Raw genomic sequence first — 18,151 nt, forward strand, 5'->3', positions numbered from 1 at the left:
TTTTCAGTCTTTGACGTTTCACCGAGTCATGACGTTACATATTTCACTTCTTAAAGTTGGTAATATTGTTTTCAAAAGCGAACGTCGAAGTTCGCTTTTCATAATACCACGACTTAGGCAATTCGCCAAATCGTTCGACTTGAGTCGAACGTTCGACTCGCGAGTCATAATAGGGCCCTTAATAACAAAATATTCTAGAAGCCGGTACCCAACACATAACAATACGTATATTTTCATAGCTAGGTATCTGCTGCTTCCCACAGGGTTTTAAATTAATTTAAATAATTTTACTTTCTTCCAAAACATAGAACTATCTTAATTATCCAACAAAATAGAGAAACAAATTTGTTCTAGAAGGTGTCACTGATTTATTTTGTATTTCCCTTAATAATAAAATTTATTAAAAACCGACCCGTACAAAAAAAAATTATAAACAATTCTCAGCTCTCTAGTAACTTTTTAATATTTTCATCATCGGCCACTTCCAGAGCTATAGATCCTTCATTATCTCGTAAATCTTTATCAGCACCAAATTTGATCAGTATCCTCAGACAATCAAAATGTCCACAACTTGCAGCATAGTGAAGGCACGACTGTCCATCAGAGTCCTGAAGATTCACATTAGCTCCAGACAAGAGAAGATATTCCAGGAGATCACCAGAATTCCGGTCAGTCGCCCAATGAATAAGCCCCATGCCACTGTCTTCTTCTAGCTCGTTAATGGATTCCTTAACCAGAACTCTTTTCAGTCCGGCGAGATTGTTCTCCTTGACGTAATCGAATGGATTCTTATTGTCTTCGTCTATTTGTTCTTCTTCTTCCACCGCATGCACAGAGTGGACAACCCAACCAGTTTTTCCTGCTGATTTATCCACTGCTCGCCACTCCGGGTCAAGTTGAGTTATCTTCTCAGTGTACAATCGCCTGGCTTGCTTCTGATCCATCTCGCCCAGTGCATTCCATGCGTTCCATTTCGATCTAGCTTGAGCCTGGAATATACCTGGCTTTGTGGTATTACACTTGCCACAGGTGCTTTGTTTGTAAAGGCCATAGAGTTCTAGTAAATCGGCCGCCGAAAGTTTAGTGTGAATCTTCTGAACAGCCTCGGCAGCAGAGTTAAAATTCAAATCGGTGTCACTGTCGCTGTCGGAGAAGTCGGACATTGTCCTTGCTTACAAACTAAACTTAAAACTAAGAAAAATGTATTTTTATTGGATCGATTTAACTTTGTTTCTGGACGTTCAGATAATTGCCTTCCAGAAAATGTCTCGATTCGTTTTCGACTTTTTGCAACAATGACAAATTATTGAATGTAACAAAACCGTATCCTTTGGATAAGCCTGTTTTCTTGTCAAAGACAACGCTGGCGTTAATCACTTTACCGAAATCCTTGAAATACGAGCGCAACTCCTGATTGCCCACTGTCCAAGGAAGATTTCTTACAAATAGTTTGTGTAATCCTCGAGCAGTACGTGCAGATGCCATTGCCTTTTTTAAGTTAATCGATGATTAAATTGTTTCCGGTTTTGGATGTATCTGAAAATACACGTTTTTTAATTGCATAATCAATTGAAAAGTTATTTATTTTTCTTTGTCAAATAAAAGAAAAAATATATTTTTTATACCGAACAATGATGATCAAAGTTGAAATGAAAAATTTTCACAACTGACAGCTGCCAGTGATATGACAGTTCCAAGAAATAAATGTGCGAATAGTTCTATTTATTGAATAGGGCGCTACCTGTGGAGAGAATCGGAACAAGTAAATTGAATAAAGGGTGTTTCCAAAGAATTAATTTCAAGTTATAAGGGTCACTAGAATTTTTAAGGGAACAAATTAACGAGATAATTTGGAGATGAATTAAAATAAACGCGGTATTGCAGCGTTAAGAGTATGTCGAACAAAATTGAATGTAAAAGTGAAAACAAATATATTGAGTGAAATCCGGGATTCAAGTTTTCCACTTTTCAAATCAGAAAATGAAATTAGAAGCGTTTGTCAGATAGAGTGAAACGACCCAAACTGCTGAAGATATTTATTGCTTCGTTATAGGAAATTCAAAAAATGCAGAATTGAAGATTAAAGTAAAGATGAACATGTTAATTTTTGTATAGTATGGGTTTTTAAATTGGTGCAGGTAGATTTTGGTGCAACGTGGTGGCCATTTTGTTTTGGTGAAATCTGTCAAATCCTTTGTTTATTATTGAGTTGTTTATGGCAAATCATCATGGCAAGTTAAACGATTGAACACCACGTTCCAATGATAAAACTCTATTATCAAAATGAGTATTCGTTAACGAAAACGTTAAGCGCATTGCACCCATTTCCGGTAGACGTGGTGACCCTTCACAGTCGTCTTCTGAACGTTTGGTGGCCAAATTTGAGACGACCGGTTCAATAAACAATTAGCCAGCCCGTACGTTAAAGAAACGCAAGATCGACCGGTCCGTTAAAGTATACAAAAGAACCCGATCCAGTCTATAACTCACCGTGCACAAGAACTCAGTCTTTGGCAGACTTCAACATGGCGAATTTTGCGTTTGGACTTGGGTCTACAGCCGTATAAGATCTAATTGACACAGGAGCTCAAAGTTCAAGACCATAGATAACGCCTTTTGTTCGCTGAAGGAGCTTCGAATCATTTTGAAGAGGACCCCAATTTTGGACGGAAAAGTATTTTGGAAGCAAAATTGCAATATTTATGGGACTACACCAATCCCCGCGAAGTGGATTCCTTTTTAAGAATTCTTCTTTTAGTTGTGAGGTTTCTGAAACTAATTGCAATAGTTGTCTTAACTCAGTAAGATACTTCTTCGAATTTGGATGTTTTTGTACAAAGTTGTATGTACATTCTTGCTATAATTTAAAGATTACGGAGAAACACTATTCAATTAATTTCAGCCACCTATTTTCTTCGAAAACAGAAAATGTTTTTTAATTTGTTACTATTTTTTAGATTTTTTTTTAAAATTTATTTAGTTACACGCGAATGCTTGCGTCAACACTGTGTTGTCAAAAAGCTAAAGTATTTTATAGGAAATAACAACGTGAATTATCACTGCTGCATTCTCTCAAACTTTCATCTATCTGTCTTCCTCTAATTTTGTGCATTATGTAGATGACGATGAGTAGTAAATTCACTTTTAAAAGAGTTTAACTGAGCTTTTACGATATTAAGTATTCTAAAACAGTTTCAGTTTTATTATAATATCATTAAGTTTTTAATAGAAATTGTAGATATAAAATTGAATTTTGAAAGTCAGCCTTCGTACAGCTTCAAACGGGAATAGGGCATTTACTTTCAGATGCTTTTGTGTGCGTTTATTGAAATTTGTTTTAACACATCAATTGTTTGTTTGAAGAACAATTATGGAATCAACGGCTAAGCTTTAAAATTTAATTTTCAATTTTTGATTTCATAGAAATTGTAGATGGTTCCTATAAAATTTGTATCAAAAACTTTGATTGAATGTGTTAAAGTTCTATGAAATTAATATAGTGTCTCGACATTTATTTAACATAAGAGCATGATGAATATATTGCAACACATATACATACAAATTCTGTCCCTTACTTTGATTGAACATTATTATCTTTTTAAAAATGTATCTATCTGCTTACCATAAATTAAAAATTTCTATACATTTTTTTTTCTAGAAGTTTCTCATGTTGAGCTTCCGCTCCGTGATGAGCTTCCCCACTTTAAATATAACCATAAAAGCTGAAATCTCAAAACATTGAGCTTAAACTCATAATTTTTTAAATTAAGGGTTTTCATGCAACAAGTTTCGGAAAAAAATACATTAGTCGTGTTTGTTTTTCATGAAATGTCACATTAACGTCAGATATCTGTTTATTTCGTGAATTTATTAGGTTATGCCCTTGTAAAATTCGTGAAATAAATGTACATATGCACTCTGTAGGTAAAATTCTAACACAAATTTTGTACGGTTCATTTATGCGGTGATATTTTGGTTTAGTTTATCTATTTATTCAAGATTTTCATATCCACCCATGAATACTCCTATCAATTATTATATAGAATGTCAGTGGTGGGAGAATAATTTTAATTTATTAACAATTATTATTTACTTGGGGTCTCAACTAACCTGTCCATGATCCGGTCATTACAGTTTGGATTTTTCGAGCGGATCAAAATCCTGTCATAAAATTTGACGTTTGTGCTGTATGTAGTGGTGAGCGTCCATTTTCCACAGTCTTTTTGAAATTAAAATTTCATTTCGTTTAAATTGTCATCTAGTGCCTAAATTCATTAACTCAAAGTTATCTTTTCTAGGCACAGAACAGCTTCAAAGCTGTCGGCCGACATCCTACGAAAATTCTTATAGTCTGCACCGTCCTCCCATAGTAAGTCCTAGAGTAGGTGAGCCTATAAATCATCAAGTTCCCTTACTTCAAGAAATTGATTCACCCAAAACCAATAACTACCTACACTAAATGTAAATAGAAAAAAAGTAAACAGATTAACCGCTTCTAATGTCAAATGTGACATTTGAAGTTGCTCATGGCAAGAAATAATGTGTCCAGTAAAACAATGGATTGCGGAAGAGAAGCTGGATTGGATTTTACTCTTGTGGAGTCTTAGGGCCAAAGTGTGCAAAATGTGAGAAATACAAAACATAAATAAAAACATTAAATCATAATTTACACTGTTTAACCTCATACCCTTTCTACTCTCACACAGCAATTAAATTGAGGTTGTTACACAAAAGTTCACAGATAAATAAAACTACTATTTGAAGTCTGTAAAAAAGCAACATTTTTCTCTGTGTACTTGAACTTTAAGTTTTGTAAGCATGAACTTGCTAGTCATCAAAAGCTTCTTGTTTATGTTTCATACTAAAGTGACGTCACTCTTCAAAGCATACTTTTGCACACCAACTCTATTCTAGGGTTCGGACTTAGGAAATTCTACTTTCAACAAAATTAATTAAAAAAAAACAATAAATCACCCAAATTGAATGCTAAATTTACAAAAAACGTTGATTTGTCCTCAAAAGTACTATTTATAAAAAACCTAATAAATGCGTACATTTAGACAACTCAATTAACATAAGTGCAACGCAAGTCTTAAGTCTATGATTGGTCAGCTGTCAAAAATTGCCTTCCAATTAACTCAAGTTTTTAGAAAACTAAACGAAAAGTTTAGCTAAAAAAATGACTCGAAGTGGCACAAAGTTAATAACCCTAACGAAACATATTATACATTTTAAAAATGACATTTCACGTTGATCAAATATGACACTTGAAAACTTGACAGCTGTATACACGATTAGACAAACAATGAGAAGCTATACTTCTCAAAATAATGATTTTTCCATCAATCCATACAAAATTGTGTAATAAGCAAGAAATAATTAAATTTGTAGGTATATTGACAGAAAAGGAAGATGGCGTCAAATGCTTTTTCAACGTACGCCAGCATTGCCATTTAATCATATCAATAAAAATTGAAACTGCAGTGGTGCCGTAAGTACTTTAAAATTCCACAGAAGCAAAATAAAAGTCCGAACTCTGCACCATTCAATATCATACTCAAAACTCAACCCGTTTGTCGACTGAAATCAAATCAAAATAATGAAAAAAGTACCTTCTGATGAAATTGATTTTACTCTCATTCTCAGTAGATGTTTAGTATTTGTTGGGGCTTGAAGTGGTTTGCATTCATTCAACAAAGACCGACGCACGACGGCGAGGACGGTTCTTCCTTCCAAAGAAAAAAAAAATCAAATTTTAGTTATACAAAATAAAGAAAACAAAAATCGGGCTGTGATTGTTTACAAATAAAAATAATTCCAAGAATCGTGTGAACTAAGCATCAAGTATGCTGGCTGTTGACGTCTCGTGCAACTTGTTCATAGTTAATTTTTCTAATTAATAATTTATTAAAATTGTCAGCTTGTACGAAGAAAAATAAAATTTCAACTTTAATGTACATAATATTTATGTAGGTACACAAAATTCAGAGTTCTTTTTTAATAGTGTTTGTGTTACATAAGCCTGACATATTATTTGTCAAGAAGAGTATAAAGAACTGTCAACCAGCTGGTGGTTGGATTTTGGAGTTGGTCAAGTTCAAGTGGTAAATAATTATTACAACAATCAAAGTCCTGTGACCTGTCATTATTATCTGTCATAAAAAATATATCTAATCAATAAAACTACCTGCTTTTTGCAATCATATCTCTACAAAGAAAGGTAAGTTAATACTTTTTGTTCTTTGTGTCATAAAACTTCTTTTTGTTTCTTGAACATTAGATATTCCTGTCATAACCCAACGATTTGTATTTTTTGTTTTAACTTTTGAGTAATGGCAAAATGCTTTGTGTAATACAAATTTTTGTCTGCCTTCCATTTTTGCAAATTGTGTGGGGGCTATAAAAATATATAAATTTAAGTATCTTTACCTTGCATGAATTCGTTTTCAATATTAGAAAATAAAAATTGAAATCGTGCTTATTATGGATTAAATGTAGCCAGTATATATGTTCATAAATATGTATATGTCAGATAGATGAATGCGTAAATACCCAAGAAAAAATCCACCCGATAGTTCAAAAAAATTAAAGGGGTTGGTTTTTGTTTAGTGTCAAAAAATAAGTTACCTAAAAATATCTCATCAATGATTTTTTCTCTTCTCTTCTCATCTTCTGAGGTTCTTTAAATGTTTGGAATAGAGTAGAGCTAGAGCATGGTGTGGAATGGAAGAACCGGTTGCTAGAAGGGATGTTTTTGTGCAAAAATAGACGAAAACAAAAAGCAGATGATGATGTAAATTTATGATTTTTGTTTTGATTCTGTTCTTTTTACATTTTGAATAATATGTAAATTTATAGCTACTTGAAAGATGGTGGCAAAAACAGAGAACAGAAGTTATGTAAATAACACATAATAATTATTTTGTGCTATGCGCTTGAAACATGACAGTTCATTTTATATGTATTCTGTCAATTTTTCATGAAATCTTAAATGACGTTAAGAAAAACCGGCCGGTTAGCGCTTAGCGCTAGCGCATGATTTTATTACGTTTTAATAATAAACCTATTCCTAAACTGAACACTGAACATACATACTTGCATGTAGTATGTACGTATCTATTGACATTCGAATTCAAAAAGCACCTGTGGTGAAATTAACAACTTGTTTCTAGCAATTTTTCTGATACTTTGCTATAATATACAGTATACTGTAATTGATTGTTTTTATGGTATTTCATTATGGGTAAAATTCCTGGTATAAAATAGTGAAAGGAAGTAGAAATAAGATAATTTGTTGGTGGTTTAAACTTTAGCATTTTGTTTTGTATATATCAACCTAACTTTGTGTAATTATGGCAAACAAGAAAAAGAAGCATTCAAAATGTAATAAAATTCAAAGCAAAATTAAAATTATTTCTTATGCTTCTAACTATTTAAATGTTTTAAAATTTACGCAAAAACATGAATGTAATAAGACAGATTGATATGTATGTATTGCAAATGCAGAAATTATTCAAAACTTTAGTTTAGGACAGATATAAGCCAAAAAAAACGAACCAAATGTGTAAATTACATTATGGCATTTCCTATAATCTGATCTGCATTCATGAAGATCTCTGTATATTTAGTCCATTTTAGGGTTGTTCACATTCTCAAATATGTTTGACAATTGCTGTTTGACTGACTCGAATTTGAAAATGTGAACGCTTTATCAAACAGTTTTTCAGTCAAATAATGGTGGATACAAGTATTTTGACTTTTTGCATGTTTGACAAGCATACTTGAAAATAAAAACGCAAACTTGTCAAATTTAAAACAAAATAATTTGAAAGGAATATTTTAATAGATGCACATAATAAGAAACACATTTTGAGAATTGAGATTAATTATTATTTCTGCAGACTTGAAAAATACAAACTAAAATTTCATTGATATTCAATCGAATTTAAATAACACAGCATTCACAATAATACTGAATGCAAATCGTTTCAATCCTTCAAATATTCATCAAACGTCAAATATATTTGAGAATTCAGTACATTTTTTGAAACTAAGTTGTTTCTATGAATTTTGACAACAAATGACATCGAATATAAGATTTTAAAACGCAATAACTTAATGACATTTTAAAATTACCCCATTTAGTTAACTAGAAACTAGTACAGTGGTTGAGGACCATAAAAAAGCTCAGTGGCAAAGTAGTTCCTAAAAAACAGGGACGTCTTAGGTACTACACTTTTAGATACTATTGGGAATAATAATTTGATGACATCATCCATATTTAAGTACATTTAAATTGTTTTGGTATAAAAATTGGTATTTATTATTACTCCATGCGTTTATTAAGAATAATATTAAAATAATGTATGTGTAACTTCCTTTTCTCCAAAAGTTAAATGTTTTCTAATAAATTTTTGTTTTGTAATACAACGTCCATATTAAACTGAAGGAAATCATTCAGATAGAATACTTTAGCACTAATTAAAATGTAATCTTTAATGTTTTATTAACTAATATAATTATCATAAATTTTAATCGTAAACGGTAAAAAACAATTTCCTTTAGTGATTATAGTTTCCTTTTTTTTTGTATAAAAAATGCCAATATTGTTATTGTTATCAATTGAAAATTTATTGAGGTACTTATGTATAAATACATATACGTGACTTTATTCAATTGAAACTGAGCCTTAACCTCGCTAAAATCTATTTAAAATTTGCATCAATTTATTGTTTTTTATTGTGTCTAAGAATATTAAACACTCCTACGTCACATTGTCTTTATTTGGTTTAAATAATTGTTTTGATGTTGTGTATTGAATTATGGTCACAAAATTATGATCCACAGTGTGACGATGGAAAAAAATATGTATTCACATCGATTATACAGAATCAGACTAGTAGGCAGCGAAAGAAATCAAATGTCAATTTTGACAAATGTCAAATAATTACTCCGAATCTATCCACAACCAATACAAGTGCAATTCTTTGGTACTTCAATTGTTTTTTGAAATAACTTTTGTGTCTGGAAAGTAATTTATACAAAAAGTGAACTTAATTTATTTAAAGAATTGTAAGGAGTTGAAATATACATTTGGAATTGGAAAGGATTTAAGCCGCAAAAGTACAAGGTTTGGCACTGGTTCTTAAAAATTTCAAGTACCATGGAATAATATTTTACTTGAATTGTAATTGAGTATTAATATGCTTATAAATGTCAATTTATCCTGCCTTAATGTACACACTTTCATCTGTTTTTATTTTATTTAAAATGCATACATATCAGGAGTTTTTGTTTTTAAGCCCTTAGATCTCTCTGAATTATTCATTCTGTAGAATTAAACTGTCAAAAGTTTTAAAATTTCACATCTATTTCTGTCACCTTACACGACACGAAACAAACGGAAAGTTAGAAGAGCTCGGCCTTTTATTTCTTTAGCTTAGTTATTATATTTAAAGGTCATAAACTTTTGAAGATTTTGTAAAAGTTGTACACCAGACTTCTGAAAAAATAAAAGATAGTTTGCTAAAATTTGTATATCATATTATAATGCCAAAATTCAGTACCTACTAAAAAACATATTATTGTTTGAACACAATGAGTGAAGCTTATATCTTAAAAATACGCTTGCAGCCGATGCTGATCTGGCATTTTTAAGCCAAGGCCGTCCACAACAATGAAATGCGACAAAAATTGAAGTTTGAAGCTGTCAAAAAAAGTAATTCATGTGTCATATTCGTGCGGGAGTCAAAAAAAGTAGTTTATGTGTCATATTTGTGCGGGAGTTTTGTTGTCGTGCTGTATTTGATGATTATTTTCAAATGATTGTACTGAACGAACTCATTAAAATGTCAAAAATCTGCTCAGCATAAAATTAAAAGTAAAAGTTTACCTATGCATTGTTTTCGTTCTTTTCAAAATTGACAGAACCATAAGCTTCAGTTTCAGATTCGCCATTGTTTTTTTGCCAGTTAATTGCTCATTGTCATGTTCTGGGCGATTTTAATGCCCAGGACGACAACACTTCCGACAACGGATTCAGGCTCATAGATTTTGCTGCGTGGCGAAACGTCATGGTAGCCAGTACGCGTTTTCCAGATTGATCATATTGCGATCGACGCCAGACACGCTTCCAGCATCATGGATGTACGAACTTTCCGAGGAGCTAACAACGACTAGGACCACTGCCTCGTTGTAGCCAAGGTAGCACTTCGGATTTCCAGTCACAGGGTTAAACAGGGAGGTGCTGGGAGAAGGTACAACGTCGAACGGCTACAATCGCCAGAGATCGCAAAATCCTTTTCCGACCGAGTTACAAGTAACCTCTCTCGAAGTTCTCTACCGCCAACACAATGCATCGAAAACCAGTGGCAACATTGCCAAGATGCAATTAGAGAACAAGGGACCCCTGGTTTAATGAGAAATGTCGGCAGGCAAATGCAGCCAAACAACAGGCAAACAAAGCGGCGCTGCATAAAAGGAGGAGAGCTGCTCATGAGCTCTATGAGCAAAACAGGCGAGAGGAACACCGACTTCTCAGATGGAAAAAGAGAGGACATGAGAAGCGTGCGGTCGAAGATGTTGAGAGGTTTAAAAGCAGGAATGAAGTTCGAAAGTTTTATGAACAGGTGAAACGAAATTCACAGGTACATAAACCTAGAACCGAAGGCTGCAAAGACGAAAGTGGAAACATCATAGTGGAACAGCAGTCAATGCTGAGGATATGCAAGGACCACTTCTGCAGACTCTATAAAGGCGACGATGAACCGAATTCCGGTGTCAGGCAGGATGATCCATTCAACATAGACGACAGAAGCCAACAATCCCGTCCTCCAAAATTAGACGAAGTAAGGATTGCCATATCTAAGCTGAAGTCTAATAAAGCCGCTGGAGCGGATGGCTTGAATGCTGAGCTCTTTAAAGCAGCTGGAGATAAGTTGGTTAGGAGTATGCACCAACTTATCTGTAAGATATGGTCGGAAGAAAGCATGCCCGATGAATGGAGGCTCAGCATTGCTTGCCCGATTCTGAAAAAGGAGACCCTGTAAACTGCACCTAAAGAGGAATCAGTCTAATTAACATCGCCTACAAAATCTTCTCTGCCGTAATATGTGAACGTCTAAAGCCCATCGTCAACAACGTAATTGGTCCTTATCAGTGTGGTTTTAGACAGGAAAGTCCACAGTCAATCAAATCCATCTTTTCATCGATTTCAAGGCCGCATATGACAGCATCTACAGGGACGAGCTGTATAGAACCATGTCTAGTTTTGGCATCCCTGCCAAACTCGTCCGTTTGTGCAGGATGACCATGGAGAATTCACGCTGCTCCGTAAAGGTTGGAAACAACTTAACAGAACCTTTCGATGTCAAAAAAGGTGATGCGCTGTCCTGCGATTTTTTTAACATCGTGCTTGAAAGAATAGTGCAGATCTCACACGTCAACACTATTGGCACTTTCTTTCAAAAGTCTGTTCAATTACTAGCATATGCTGATGACATTGACATAATCGGAAGAACTCAGGCTTTTGTGAGTATTGAGGCAGAGGCGGCAAAAATGGGTTTAACGGTTAATGAAGGCAAAAAAAAGTACATGCTGTCGTCAAGAAAGGGCATACAACACCGACGTTTTGGTCAAAACGTCACAATCGACAGACGTCACTTTGAGGTAGTCAAGGACTTCGTCTACCTAGGCTCCGCTGTAAACGCAGAAAACAACACCAGCGCTGAGATCAAACGCAGAATAACTCTTGCTAACCGCTGTTTTGGACTAAGAAAGCAATTGAGTGGTAAAGTTATCTCTCGAAGGACCAAAGTGTCGCTATATAAGACCCTTATCATCCCCGTCCTGCTATACGGTGCAGAAGCATTGACTATGACAAAAGCGGATGAAAGGACCTTGGGTCGGTTCGAGAGAAAAGTTCTTCGTGTGATCTACGGTCCCCTATGCATCCAAGGGGAGTGGAGGAGAAGATGTACCGACGAGCTGTACGGGCTGTACAGCGACGTAGACTTAGCCAGAAAGGTAAAATTCCAATGAATAAGATGGCTGGATCACATAGAGCGGATCAGGTGGCGCACAGTGGAAACCGAAAGCCACCTCACCCAACTTGGAGCGCGAAACTGAAGACATCTAGCTAGGGACCGAGCTAGAAGGAGAAGTTTGTTGGGTGAGGCCCTAGTTCATACAAGGTTGTAGAACCACCTTAAGTAAGTAAGTTAACCCCAAAAACCCCTACCTACGTTCGCCCCTGGATCAAAGTGTATAATTATTCATACTTGTATGAGTATGTAGTTATATTTGAATTATGAATAATGACTAAACAACTCAAAATAAAACAACAACAATAAAACTAAGAAGTTATGTTGTGTGAAATTACGCTATGAATTGTTCATTAGTTAAGGAATGTAACTGAATACCTATAGGAATGAATTATAAGACTTTAATGACAATTCAACTGATATTGACTCAACTTTTGCATACCTACATACATTTCAGCTAAGATTCCAATTGATTTGTGTATTGTTAATATCTTTTTGTTTGTCTTTTAAATCAATTTTAAAGCGTGGCATATTTTTTTAATTTCGATTATACTCGTAGATCCCTACCTAGGGTAATTCCAGTTACGTAGGTACACCAAGACGCTATATACCTCCTTCAAGTCAACTTTCTTATCTGATGAGATATTGTCATTTTTGTGTTTTTTTTTTAATACAAAAATTATATTATTTGCTGTTTTAAATCATTTTGCTTGGAAATGATGTAAGGGTGAGTGTCTATGTGTAATCAAACATGTTTTTAGTTTTCTAACAAATCTACATGTTTTTATTTTTTCGTATTATGCAAATTGCGTGCATGTCCAGCGGCAGATTTATGTTTATTTTCGCCCTAGGCTAAATATTAATTGGGCCGCCTATGTCTTGTGTTATATACAAAAATTGCTATCAAAGAAAGTGTCAATGACAACTAAGTTCAGTTGTTACGTATTCGCCACAGTGCGCTTTAAATTTTTCTACTTCGATTTAAAACTGTAGGCCTTGTAAGAGTTTTTTTTTGGTAAAAGTTTACGTGAATTGTTTTTTAGAAAATTAATTTAAAAAAAAAATGGTGTTACTTGAAGACCCCTTAAAAACTTTTTTTTTATTCAAATAAATAAAAAGAGGCTGGGATGCACCCACACTGATAACTTCCCATCCCGTCTGTCGATTTGTCTTGCTTAAAAGTTGGTCTATACGTACTCGTATTAATTTTTACCAAATTTGCGTACTTTTTTTTATTGATTTTATTTTTTTATGAAAGAACGGATTGTTGGATTTTTATATAAAAATTACTGAATATAAAAAACAATATTTTCTGTGAAATAAGATAAGTTTGAAGCCAATATTTTTAATTTTTAAAAAAGCTATTTTAGTCGATAGTAAATTTTTACCAAGTTTTAGTATTTTTTTATAGAGTTTTATTTTTTGTAAAAAAAATTATAAATTCGATTTTTTTCAAAATTTTATCGAATGTTGAAAACAATATTTCTTATAAGATAAAACTAGTTTGAAGCCAATATTTCAATTTTTTGAAAAGATTTTGAGTCGAAAATCAATTTTTACCAACTTTTGTTAATTTTTTTTTAGGTTTTTAATTTTTTGTACAAAAACTGTGTATTCGATTTTTTACAAAATTTTACTGAATGTTGAAAACAATATTTCTTATAAGATAAAACTAGTTTGAAGCCAATATTTCAATTTTTTGAAAAGATTTTGTGTCGAAAATCAATTTTTACCAACTTTTGTTAATTTTGTTTAAGGTTTTTAATTTTTTGTACAAAAACTGTGCATTCGATTTTTTACAAAATTTTACTGAATGTTGAAAACAATATTTCTAATAAGATAAAATTAGTTTGAAGCCAATATTTAAAATTTTTGAAGAGATATTTGAGTCGAAAATCAATTTTTAAAAACTTTTATAAATTTTTTTTTAAGTTTTTATTTTTTGTAAAAAAAACTTTCAATTTGATTTTGTTCAAAATTTGCCCTAATGTTAAAAACAATATTTCTTATAAGAAAAAATTAGTTAGAAGCTATTACCTCAAAGTTTTTAAACGATATTTGAGTCGAAAATCATTTTTTACCAACTTTTGTTAATTTTTTTTTCGGTTTTTAATTTTTTTGTAAAAAAACTGTTAATTCGATTTTTTTCAAACTATAACTGAATGTTGACAACAAGATTTTTTGAAAGATAAAAGTAAATTAAAGCCTATATCTCAAAGTTTTGAAAAGATATTTGAGTGGAAAAGCAATTTTTACCAACTTTTATTAATTTTTTTTAGGTTTTTATTTTTCGTAAAAAAAACTGTCAATTCGATTTTTCTCAAGATTTTTCAAAATGTTAAAAACAATATTTTTTATAAGTAAAATAAGTTTGGAGCCTAAATTTCAAGTTTTTGAAAAGATATTTGAGTCGATATTCAATTTTTACGAACTTTGAGTAATGTTTTTTTTAGATTTTTATTTTTTATAAAAAAAACTGTCAATTCGATTTTTCTCAAAATTTTATGAGATGTCAAAAACATTATTTTTCGTTGCACAAAATTGTTTTGGAGATGAAATTATATTTGAGCCGTAAAATTTTGGAGGTGACAATTTTTTTTCAGTTTTTTTGATTTATAAAAAAAACCGTTAAATGGATTTTTTTTTCAAAAAATATACTTCTTTGATATCACGTTACAATATATTATATAAAATTTAATTCAAGTCTCTAGCCTTTTTGGTTCGTAAGATATTTGGGGTTATCCAAAATGTACACCTTTTTTACAAACTGCTATGGTAAAAAAACCACCAACGCGATTTTCTTGAGAGCCCTTTCTGCATCTTTCTGCATTTTTATTTGTATAACAAAATTTATTTGAAGTTGATATCTCTTCTAGTTCTTGAGCTATGTACGGACGTACTCACAGACATCTTTCTAAAAATCTTTTATTTCGACTCTAGGAACCTTGAAACGTCGAGAAATGTCAAAATTTTCAATTTTACAAATCGGACCCATTACAATAACTTCCTATGGGAAGTTAATATCGACAAAACAAATAAAAGTGGCGGAAGAGGCTGCTAGCTCTAGTGCAGAAGGTAAGATAATTTATAATAAAAAAAAACAATTTCTGACAGTTTAGTGCTCAAGTTGTTTCACAATTAAATTAGAGAGTTCTGAACATACTCTGCACAGAACTCTACTCTGTTCGATCAGACTCTGCTCATTGTTCAGCTTGACAGAAATGTTCAATGAAAGCTAAAACCAACCTGTCAAAAAAATTCCAATAATTGATTTCAATGATGAAAATCAATGATAGCTATAAATGACATCTAAATGAGCGAAATGTATGCTCTCATGAGAATATTTGACATTTCTAATCAAATCAAACACATCTTATTTTTGTATATTTTCTAAATATTTTCAATCTGTGACAAAATTAGTTTGGCATGTATTCAAAAAGTTGTGTCACCCAACTGTGAAGTAAAGTGTTGGCAACCATTAAAAAAAAAACTTGACAACTAGTTTCACTCTATGAAAGTGAATAAATATTCTGCGGTGAGAATATGACATTTCCTCAACAGTGCAATTATGGGGTGTTTTTTTTTAAGTTTGAGCACTTTTAAATATTTGCATGAATTTCTGGTAGAAAATTGTATGTCATTTATGGCATATGTCAAGAAGTACTTTTTTATGGTTATGTTTGCTTTATGACAAGTTAAAATGGACAAATGCCTCTATGAACTTCGCCAATAGATTTTTGTTTTGCAAAGTTAATTTCTAAAGTTATCCAATAAATTGTAAAATTTTACTGAACCGTAATGTCAACAAAATTTGACATTTTCAACTGTCATCGAAAACAACTTACGAAACTACTCATTCCGCCTAAAAAAACACCCTTTATCTTAAGAATTATCAAAAAAGTCATTGGTCGCGGATGATCATTCAAAAAAGCAATTAGTTTCTCTAACATGTTCATAGGAACGACTCAAAAAACTTACATTTTCAACTATAAACTACCAAAACTAATTTTCTTTACGGAAATTTATTAAAAACAAAACAAAAACTCTTAATAATAATTCGTTATACTGTCATTAAGTTTCCTGGTAAGTTCATGCAAGTGCATTGCATCCACAGTCACGAAGAAAACACTATATTTTTTTTTGTTGTACATTTTTAATTAACTTTGACGCATGATTGCAAATACGAGTACTTTCTCAAAACTTGGTAAAAATGTGTTGAAAGAAAAATGCATTGCACAACATAAAATTATTATAAATAATAATATGATGTGCTAAACAAAAATTAAGTCCCTATATTAACAAATAAACTATTAAGAGTTTCAGAAGGAAAACCAATAATTTAAATATTTCAGAAATACAAACATTTATGGAAATCATGAAATTGCACTTGGCATCATAAATGATGTTGCTCAATGGCAACATACCCTAATTTCTTCAATTCACTATCACCCCATAACCACAAAATAATTATAGTAATTTTACACCTAGAAAAGTAACGTATGTATGTTATAATTGTTACCACAAAACTTCAATCAATAAATTCGACCTCATGATGTTTTGACAATGTTATTATAAGACACACACGGATAATTGCCATTCTATAATTCGCAAGCAATTATTTCAAGTTGCTGTTACTACCTCTTACCATGGTGGCGCTGCTGTTGCGGTTCGATTTATTTTTTTCCATTACTATTTCGAATTTGCGTGAATTCAAATGTTTATTTTTCTTTTCTTAATGGACCGCGGCGTAGTTATTATAAAATTTGAAGTGGAGTCTGCAAGTAACCTCTTAACCGTTAAGCAACAGAAAACTAGCTCGAAGCAAAACGCATTTACCTTTTTCAAGTGTGTGCTATCCGGTATGGCTAATGTTATGTAAACGTCAAAAATTATGGTTAACTGTCTGCCATTCATTTATGTCATAAAACTAGGTAGGAACGCATAAACTAGATGACGTCTAAATATTCAAATATGTACGAGGGTTATGTATGCGTCTATTTATTTTGTTCATTTCTTTTTGTATTTTCTTGTATAATTATTATGACGTTTGGAATTGTGTTGGGTACTTAAGGTATTAAGTAATTGCTCGATGAGCTGGAATAACGTGTTCCGTTTTTGAAAGAGTAAAAAAAGAGAAAAACCTTTTATAATCCACCCCTTTAAAGCTTCAACAAGCTAAGTATTTGTCATCTGAAAGTATTAAGAGGGCATTTTATCTAAAGCTGTTTTAATCGTGCAATTAATGTCCTCACGTGTTTAATTGTTTGATTTGGTAGTATCTATTATAAACTATAGCATTTAATCGCATTCCCATATGAATAAAAGTTGTAATGTGTCATATGATTTTTCTTTAGATATAAATGTTTATTTATCAGAAGGCTGTACAATTCGCGCGTTGTATAGTTTTGTTATCAACTTTGACTTAAGTATTAATTAATGATTACAATTTTCTTCTTTTGTTCTTGTTTTCATTTAGAAAGAAAAGAAACTAAAGTATAGTAAAACTATTTCATTTTATCGCAATAATGTCAACAAATAATCAAGAGAAAAGCTTTCCAGTATCATTTCCCATATTATGGCATAATTTATTGCGTCGTAAAATGGTGTTTTTTTTTCAAAACGTTCACAATAAACGTATAACCATACCTTTATTTTGACACAAACTTGTGTTCATTGTGAAAGGTAATTGCATATTGAAATGAACTTCATGTATAAAGTATCGATTAAATACTTAGTACTTAGAATATTCTATTAAAATTCTGTTTCCACCCTAAAGTATTCAATGCACCAACATATTTTGTGGAAATACCAACCAAGATTTATTATTCGATATGATTATTAATTGAACAAAAAGTATTGAATTTTTAAAAGAGGGTTTAAATGTCATTTCCCATATACATACATAGATGTGTAGGACAATTTTGAACCTGATACTTAAGGTTAAAATGTCCAACTACTTAATTATATTAAATTTAATCAGATTTTTCGTCATACCGAAGTTGTAGTTGATCCAAAAATAAATGCTTGTTTAAAAAACAAGAGAAATGTTTATATTATTATATTGCTACTGTTTATAGTAACAAATCAACTTAATGACATTATTTGCTGTG

At 32.0% G+C, this 18,151-nt stretch overlaps 3 protein-coding genes across 9 annotated transcripts in view; 1 reads left to right on the forward strand and 2 right to left on the reverse strand.

The window, feature by feature from the left end:
• Positions 1–344: 344 nt before the first annotated feature.
• LOC129944216 (acyl-CoA-binding domain-containing protein 6) lies at positions 345–1,163 on the reverse strand. The gene has a single exon (XM_056053511.1). It carries the CDS (start codon positions 1,161–1,163, stop codon positions 441–443), a length of 723 nt encoding a protein of 240 aa, XP_055909486.1. The 3' UTR covers positions 345–440.
• A 29-nt stretch (positions 1,164–1,192) lies between these two features.
• On the reverse strand, positions 1,193–1,744 carry LOC129944219 (SRA stem-loop-interacting RNA-binding protein, mitochondrial). Its single transcript, XM_056053513.1, has 2 exons — positions 1,626–1,744; positions 1,193–1,536 (listed from the first exon to the last, which is right to left on the reverse strand). The coding sequence occupies exon 2, from the start codon at positions 1,483–1,485 to the stop codon at positions 1,222–1,224; it is 264 nt and encodes an 87-aa protein (XP_055909488.1). The 5' UTR covers positions 1,486–1,536; positions 1,626–1,744; the 3' UTR covers positions 1,193–1,221.
• Positions 1,745–5,648: 3,904 nt separating this feature from the next.
• LOC129944211 (phospholipid-transporting ATPase ABCA1-like) overlaps positions 5,649–18,151 on the forward strand; it is a 30,367-nt gene continuing 17,864 nt past the window's right edge. For 4 of the 7 annotated variants that reach the window (XM_056053495.1, XM_056053497.1, XM_056053498.1 and 1 more), the window contains exon 1: positions 5,650–6,220. The gene's annotated coding sequence lies outside the window, so the exon portion shown is untranslated. Of the gene's footprint in view, positions 6,221–18,151 lie in introns of all 7 variants that reach the window. The other 3 variants (XR_008781408.1, XM_056053490.1, XM_056053496.1) reach the window with 1 other exon arrangement.

Source organism: Eupeodes corollae, chromosome 2 (genome assembly GCF_945859685.1).
Source record: "Eupeodes corollae chromosome 2, idEupCoro1.1, whole genome shotgun sequence".
Lineage (NCBI taxonomy): Eukaryota > Metazoa > Arthropoda > Insecta > Diptera > Syrphidae > Eupeodes > Eupeodes corollae.